Source organism: Rhinolophus sinicus, chromosome 14, assembly GCF_057876585.1.
Source record: "Rhinolophus sinicus isolate RSI-liver-muscle chromosome 14, RSI-T2T, whole genome shotgun sequence".
Lineage (NCBI taxonomy): Eukaryota > Metazoa > Chordata > Mammalia > Chiroptera > Rhinolophidae > Rhinolophus > Rhinolophus sinicus.
Window position 1 is genome coordinate 22,030,648 of NC_142514.1, and position 8,011 is coordinate 22,038,658.

Consider the following 8,011-nt stretch of genomic DNA (forward strand, 5'->3'; position numbering starts at 1 on the left):
GGAATCCGGTGGGGCTCAGGTAGTGAGGCGGGCGCCCCGGACGCGCCCAGCCCGGGTGAGAGGGGAAGGTTGCCGTGGATACGGTGGGGCGGGGCCTGCGCGCGTCGCGGACTAGTGACGCACTGCGCAGGCGCCGGCAGGCCCGCAGGGCGGTTGGCACCCGGATGGAGCCGGAGCAGTTGATTCGGAAGATTTCGGTGCTGCAGGTGTGGGGCTGGGGGGCGAGGAGGGGGCACGATTCCCGCAATGGGATCTTGGACTGGGACCTTTGAACGATATGAGGCTATCACGTTTAGTCACGAATCTGCGTGCCCACCTATGGAGATACCGACACACACCCCTGAAGAATGCTGGGACCCACAGACCCCCACGTGCCCCCCACTCCCACAACACGTTCATGCGGGATCAGGGAAATGGCAGGAAGGGCGTTAAATCGAAGAGGGGGATCCAGTCCAACATGCTCCGTTGAAGCCCTGGAGCCCCAGCACACAGTGTCACCTATCCTTTCCCCTTGGCCGGGTCACCCCTTGCAGTCATCGGGATGACCTCCCCTGGAGAATTCCCAAAGATGCCTCCACTTTTGCAGTGATGAGCGTTTTGTTTCCCCTCGTTCTCCACACCAGGCCTGCGTCCGGGGCTTCTTGGTCCGACGCCAGTTCCAGAGTCTGCGAGCTGAGTATGAGGCTATTGTACGAGAGATCGAGGGTGATCTGGGCACACTTCAGTGGACTGAGGGCTGGATTCCTAGACCCCGATTTCTCCCACAGGTAGTAGGTCCCCGGAGGTAAAGGGAGGGAAGTTGGGACCTGGACAGGGGATTCAAGGAGATGGTAGAATCCATCCTTCCTGCTGATGAGCTTTTTTCAATGAGCATCGGCAGACTCAGCTCCTCACAATCCTGAATCCCCACCCATACATATGCTAAATCATGACACCCAGATACTTGGCGGGTTTAGCCCTGGGGCTCTCATACCTGACTAATTTATCAGAAGGCAAATTCCCATCGGACCTGGAAAGCTGGAGAGAGGATACCAAAGTCAGAGCAGGAACTATGGAGCTGCTTCCCACGTAAGGAGCCTGAGAGAGAGGTCATCCAGGAGGAGAGGATGCTGAAGAAGTCAGGAGAGAGCTCAGCAAACTCAGGAAGTCCTCCCTGTAGAGATGACAGCCCCTGGTTTCAGGATAAGCGGAACAGGAAAACCAGGAAACCCAGCCAAGAGGAGACCAGAGATATGTCAAGGATGGAGATCCCAGGTATCTCTCTGCCTAGGTCAGGGCAAGCCCCTGACCCTCTCTGGGCCTCAGCCTTTCTGTCTGAAAAGTGAACGGCTTGTGCTAGATATAAGCTGCATCCCTTTCCTTCCCTCTGCCTGCTTGGGGGCAACTCATGGGTGGGCATGGCAAGGTTGCCAGGATCTACCCCTCAAAGCTTGCTCCCTTCTTTTCTCCCTCCGTCACAGAAGCTGCAGGTCCAGGACTGCCCCACAGCCAGACTGAGCTGCAGGAGCTCCAGTACTGCCGCAGCCACTTGGCCATGGAACTGCTCTGGCTACAACAGGCAATCAATAGCCGTAAGGAGGTACGCACTAATTTGAAGCCCTCTCTGTACATTTAGGGCCAAGGGTGGGGGTTAGGGAAAAGCCTCCTGCCATGCTCAAACAGGCCTGCCTAGTACAATGTCTGTTCTCTTCTCTAACAGTACCTAATTCTCAAACAAACACTGAGATCCCCAGAGGCAAGCCAGACCAGAGATGAGCCCAGCATGTGCCCAGACCATGGGAGACAGGCCTGTGAGAGGGCAGGGTCACAACGAAACCCACCCCTGGAAAACCAGTCCTACAGAGACAGGACCACTGGAGAGCCAGATCATGTGGATAACTCATTCTGGAGGCTCAAATCACAACCCAGCAAATCCCCAGAAAGACTGGCCACTACAGACAAAACCACTGCTGGGGCTAAGTACAGGGACCCATGCTACAGGAGGGCTGCACCACAACTTCCCACACCATCCGATAAACAGGCCGTAGAGAACAGGCTCACCAAAGAGCCAGACCGTGGGGAACAGACCTTTGAAGGGACCTGCCTACAGCTGACGCAACTCCTGGAGGACCAGACCCCCAAAGGCCTCAAACCTAGGAGTAACTGTTCTCGGCAGGCCAGGATACAGCTGCCCGCACTCTGTGAGGATAAGTGTCCCAAAGGGCCAGACCACAAAGAGCCTGATTGCCAAAGAGCTAGGCCACAAGAGTTGGGCCTCTCAGAGGACCATGTCATCTGGGATAGGACTTTGGCAGAGCATGGTGGCCTGGATCTCTGGAAGACTAAACCACCCAAAGGCCAGACCCCCAGTGGTGAAAGCTCTGGAGACAGCTTCCAATGAGTATCGCCACGAAGGATGGAAAAACCAGAGGACTGGACCGTGGAGACCAAGGCCACCTGATAAACTGTCTCCCACAGCCTCAGACCACACAGGAGAGGACCACTGGACGGGCAGGCTGTGGAAAACAGGACCACCAGGCTAGACCCCGGGGAGCCAGGGGAGGACCAGACGCCCAAGGGGAATGATACGAAAGGGCAAGGAGGAAGATAGGCCTTCAGGCATTGGTACAGCTCTGCCTCCTGCCCCAGCCATTGGTGGCTAATGTGGCCAAGAGAAGCTGGAGCAAAGAGGGGGCACCAGTACAGGGATAAGAGGGAGAAGGATACTCTTTTATCCTCTGCCTGTGACTCAATCCAAAGTTTGGGACACAGAGTCACCTGGGGTAAGTAAAGTGAAGGGCCTGGTGGAGAATAAAGGTTTTTCTTGGATTCTGAGCCTGGTTGCATTCATCTGCCTTTGGTCAGGAGAGACTCTGGGCCCTCCTGCTCACTTCCTGCTGACACGGGGCATCTTCGCCAGAGCTGGCTGGGAACAGACTAGCCATCCCTGGGAAACAGCCCCCAGTGCCAATCCTCCTTTGAGTTCAGCTCTCGGGCTGTAGAGTGGCAGGGAGGTTCTGAGAAAACCTCCCTCTGCTCGGTATTGGAACATCTGTGTTTCAGTGTGATCTCTGCTCCTGCCTTTCTCTGAGCCCCAGAGTCTTCCCTGTGTATAGTGATCACCCCTGACCTACTCTTATGAGGCCCCACCCAGGGCAGCTTGAATGAGACCCTGAATATAAATAGATATTCCTGCTGAGGTTCTCTCTGCATTCCTGAGTGAGAGGGCAGGTCCCTACCTCTGATTGGCACTGCTCCCAGCCCTGCTTTAGTTGCCTGGCAACAGCTCTGCGTCTAGCTGAGAATACTATGGCGGGTGGCAGTCCAGCAGCTAAGAGGATAGTGGTACACCGGAATGGGGACCCTTTCTCCCCAGGCCGCCAGCTGTTGGTGACTCAACGCCGCTTCCCCACCCTGGAGATCTTCCTTGGTGAGGTAACATCAGCCGTACAGGCCCCACTGGCTGTGCGTGCCCTCTACACGCCTTGCCATGGCCACCCTGTCACCAACTTGGCTGACCTGCAGAACGGAGGGCACTATGTGGCTGCTGGCTTCGAACGATTCTGCAAGCTCCAGTGAGTGGGTTGGGACTTGTCAAAGAGCCTAGGGAGGGAGGAACTAGCAATAGCAATGTCGCGTTCAGTACTTACTATGTACATGCAGGCACTTGATATACTATTTCAGAATGCAGCAACCCTCTGAAGGGGGTGGTCTTGTCCCCATTCTTTAGAAGGGAAAATTAAGACAGCCAAGTTAAGTGATAAGTAAGACAGTAGAGCCACAGTTCAAGCTGAAGTACGACACTGATGGTTATGCCCATCACAGCCAGGACTAGCCTGTGGGAAGGAAAACATTCTCCCACAAGCTGAGCCTCTTTTTCCACAGCCTCTTCCTGACTGGATCCGCTACCACCACCAAATACTCTAAAACCATCCATCACTCCTCCCAGTGAGATGCCCCACTGGATAGGCACCCAGTGCTCTGCATTAGGCTAGGTTAGCCCCCTTTGCAGGGTGGGGTTGTGCTTTCCAAGATGGGAGAAGAATTTGAGTATCTGAGCTTCCAATGTAGATCTGGCTCCAGGTCTTACTCTGTTCTCAGCTGAGTTTGTTGAGGGGTCGGGAGCTAGGTAGACTTAGAACCTAGGCTCTGTCATTTCTGTGTTACTTTAGGTGATTTCATTTAACTTTCTCTCAGTCTCATACAAAATGAGATAAAACCACCTACCTCATAAATGAGAGAATTTCTGAGATACAGTAGGATGCTTTAATGAACTAGTTTCTCTCAAGCTTTACTCTTATGCTTTGTGTCTGAGACCCCAGTCTGGATGTGTTAGACCCCAGCCTGACCCAGAGCCCTAAGGCAGGTTCAAGTACCAGCATCTGTTTCTGGACTGAGATGACAGACTGTTCCAATGGGAAGAGATACCTGATGAGCTGGGCCTCAGCCCCAAACTCACAGCTACCAGGATGTTGGGGTCCCAGGCTACCTAAGATGACCTGTGACCTATCTGTCCTTTCAGCTATTTACCCTCTGGAGGGAAGGATCCAGGTGGGAAAAGCAGCAGACTACCAGTAAGTCTTCCCACCCTTCCAGGGATTGCCTCCAGTTTGGTCTGGGAAGCCAGGGGCCCTGGAAACAGCAGGATCTGCCCGTCCCATGGGGGCCATCTCCACACCCACTCTGGAGCAGCTGCTATGTTTCTTGGGTGCGGGATTTCAAGACAACTATCCCATGCTCCTTTCCCAGCCTTTTGCTTTATCTCCAGGCTGTGGTCCCCAAAAGAAAGAGGAAGCTGTAAAATACATGGGGCAGGTGGGTGGTTAGAATGTGACTTAGGGAGTTAGAAGCACCCTTTGGTGAAGGTGTGACCAGTCCTATCCCTCCTTGCCCCCGCTCTGCCCCCATCTGGTTCCTTTCCCCTTCCCACCCACCTTGGACTGATGCACCCCTAACCAAAGGCCTCAACTCTCCTGATTTGGGGACTTGAATTGGATTTCAGGGTCCTCCGGGGACTCAGCGCCCGTGTGGTGGGGGCTTTGGACGGCGGCTACCTGCAGATTCCCCCTGCTGTATCTAGTGAGTACTGGTATCAGGGAGCAGAGACATAGATTTTTTGTTTCAGTAAGACCAAGAAAAGGTGGGTGGGTTTGTTCCAGGAGCCCCTGGTCACGAGTGGGGATATAAAAAGTCCAACATGTTTGATTGGTGACAACCAATGTGCTGGTTCTTGGACCATCTTCTGGTCCCTATGCCACTCTTCTTCCTGTCACATGTAGCCAGTTCTGGGGACCCTTCCCCTTACCAGGCTGTTCTTTGTCCTAGTGTGTTCAGGAATGGAGACCTGTTAAGTCCTCCATTTAGCCTGAAGCTGTCCCAGGTTGCCAACGAGGACTGGGAAACCGTGTTGAAGCTCCTGACCAAGAAGGCCAGATTAGAGAGCGGGGCTGTTTGCAAGTGAGTATGGGGCCGGGGGAAGCCCACAAGCCCCCAGAGGGAGCCTCCTGACTGGTTTCGGCTGTCCTTGATGAAAAGGCAAAAAGAAAGCACGTTGCTCCAAATGGGACTTCTTTCTATGTGACAGAGAGAGGCCCCTCCAGCCCAGCTCTCGGAGCCAGCTCAGGGACTAGGTGACTGGCCCTGGTGCCCAGAGGGCCCGTGACCAAAGGGTACCTTGAAATTGCCGTACCCACCCCCTCACAGTCTGCCGAATATGAGGCATCTTATCCACCAGCCCTTACCTGCTTACCTCTCTGTCCCAGACTCTGCACCCTGGAGGGGCTCCCACTGTCCGCCAGGGAGGCTCTGGTGAGTGGCCATTACTATGTGGCTGTTGGAGATGATGAGTTCAAGGCCCTCCCCTACCTGGAGCTGCTGGTGCCTAGCCCCTCGCTGCCCGGAGGCTGCTGGTGTGTATGAGTGAGGTGGGAGGGGTAGCAGGTTAGAAGAGCGGAAGCCACGCTGACTACGTCCTCCTCTGCCTACTATAAACCTTTTCTTTTTTTCATTTCAGGCATCCCCAAGACCCAAAGTCTGGGCCCCACAAGCAGGGGGTAGGTGATGCGGGGAAGGAAGGGGAGTGAGTAGCTGACTCCTTCTCCAGCTCAGGCTCGGCCCTTATCTCACTGCATCCTCTCAATAATCTTGTGAAAGAGAGATTATTATTCCCATTTTCTAGAGGAGAGACTGAAGTTCAATGGAGTGAAGTAATTTGTTCAGGGAGACAGTTATTGAGCTGCAGGGACCAGACCAGAACCCGGTCTGAAAGCTAGCTCATCCAGGCTCTAGATCTCCAGGACTCCCACTTCCTGGACCTAATGCCTTCTTGCCAGGTTGCATGCTGGGAGACAGAACTGGCACATCTAGCATAGCAGGGTCCAAAGGAGCTTATCAGCCCCCCAGCTTATCCCAGGCCTGAGCTTTCCAATGAGATTAGCCAGTGAGCATTAGGTATGGGGCAGGGGCACACGGCCGGGTTTCACTGGGGTTCTTGAGTGCCAGGCACCAGCTGCTCTGTCGCTGGATAAGGCAGCCTGATGGGAAGAAGGAACAAGGAGGGAGGAGGCAGGCTGTGAAGACGGACAAGACGTCCTCTATAAGCTCCCACAGGCACCTGGGCCATTCAAGCCTGGACTGGGAGTTGAGAAAGTAAAAAGAGCCAGTGCCCATGGCTCAAGTGCGGTGTCCCCTCTATAGGCCCCTGGCCACAGGGCACAGGCAACCCAGCCCTCTCCAAAGGAACCAAGCCAAATTGAGCCATCTGTTTTCTATGCCAGACCTCAGCAGGCCATTCAACCAAGAAGCATACTGCCCACTCTCTCATTTCCATCAGGTGAGGGGACCCCAGGACCCAGGCCCTTCTCAGCTACCTTCTGACAGGGACACAGGATGGTCCCTGCTGTTGTGAGGATGACCCATGGGGGCAGAATGCCCCAGTACAGAGCTGGCCCTGACCTCAGCACCGCTGTCTCCTACTCGCTCCTGTGCATATCCAGTCCCTTGCCTCTTCACAGGGACTTGGCATATAAAAAGCAGCACATGGAAACTCAGAGCAATGAGACTTCAGGGAGGAATTTGGAAGGGACGGGAATGGGGTCAAAGGGCCTGCCTCTGAACTACCCTGCCATCCTCTGAGGTAATGAGGAATGTGGAGCAAGGCTCAGAGGCTGGGAGGGAAGGTCAAGGGCAATGCTGAGGAATCCTCAGCCTGGGCATCAGCCGATGTTGCCTCCATCATCAGGAGTCAAGGGAGTGTATGAGGCTCCCCACCCGAGGAAGGAGATAGCAGGGGCCCAGGAAGTAGCAGATGATGACGACACCTGGACAGAGGAACACCTGGATCAGGTGGGCTGGGCTGGGGGCTGGAAGCGGTATCTGGGACAGGAGTTCTGAGCTGGAAACTGGCAGCCCTGGGTCCCAGGAACAGTTCTTCCCCATTGTAACTGTGAACAGATCTAACATCTGAAAGCCCGACTTCTTACCTTGTTAAATGACAGGGCAGATCCTAATTTCTAAAGTCTCTTCCTATTCTGGGGTTGGAAAACTCAACTGAGGGCTGGACGCTGGACATGGGATGCTAATGGATCCATTTTGTATGGGCTTCACCTCCTCCAGAAGGCAGCACAGATAGTGGAAGAGGCCCTGTCCCTGGAAACCCAGCCTCGGGCTGGGGTAGCTGTCTCAGCCTCAGCTGCTGATCTGCCATCTTGAGAGCCAGCAGTTCCAGCCAGGCACTGGAGACTGCCACTCTGCAGCCACCTGTTATCCTCAGCCTCCAGCAGCCTGTTTTGAAGGAACCAGCACTCCCCTGGGCTCACAGGGTACGCTGTAGCCCCCTCAGGCCCTCCCCACTCTTCTGCTCCTAAACCCACAGCCCAGTCTTGCTTTCCTCTTTGAGCAAAGCAGCCCTAGCTACAGAGGCCATTTCCTTATGGGGTTCTCTGGCCAGAGAAAGGAGTAGCCAACTGAGCTTGAGGGAGAGACCACAGACTTGGGAGCGGGTCTGTCACAATAAAAGAATACTTACGAAGCT

General features: G+C 54.7%; 2 protein-coding genes across 4 annotated transcripts; both read left to right on the plus strand.

The window, feature by feature from the left end:
* Nucleotides 1–36: 36 nt before the first annotated feature.
* IQCC (IQ motif containing C) lies at nucleotides 37–2,660 on the plus strand. Its single transcript, XM_088790894.1, is given in 6 exon segments — nucleotides 37–206; nucleotides 624–767; nucleotides 990–1,254; nucleotides 1,461–1,579; nucleotides 1,700–2,367; nucleotides 2,369–2,660. Coding segments are annotated over 6 exon segments (1,392 nt in total). The 5' UTR covers nucleotides 37–164; the 3' UTR covers nucleotides 2,523–2,660.
* DCDC2B (doublecortin domain containing 2B) lies at nucleotides 2,633–8,008 on the plus strand. 3 transcript variants are annotated; one of them, XM_088790896.1, is made up of 10 exons: nucleotides 2,633–2,762; nucleotides 3,356–3,554; nucleotides 4,502–4,553; nucleotides 4,982–5,058; nucleotides 5,305–5,436; nucleotides 5,742–5,888; nucleotides 5,993–6,032; nucleotides 6,676–6,811; nucleotides 7,220–7,323; nucleotides 7,594–8,008. In XM_088790896.1, exons 1-10 carry the CDS (start codon nucleotides 2,642–2,644, stop codon nucleotides 7,687–7,689), a joined length of 1,104 nt encoding a protein of 367 aa, XP_088647022.1. In that variant the 5' UTR covers nucleotides 2,633–2,641; the 3' UTR covers nucleotides 7,690–8,008. The 3 variants fall into 3 exon arrangements, with proteins under 3 accessions (XP_088647022.1, XP_088647023.1, XP_088647024.1); XM_088790897.1 differs by having other exon boundaries at nucleotides 7,597–7,831; XM_088790898.1 differs by lacking the exon at nucleotides 2,633–2,762 and having other exon boundaries at nucleotides 3,289–3,554.
* Nucleotides 8,009–8,011: the final 3 nt, after the last annotated feature.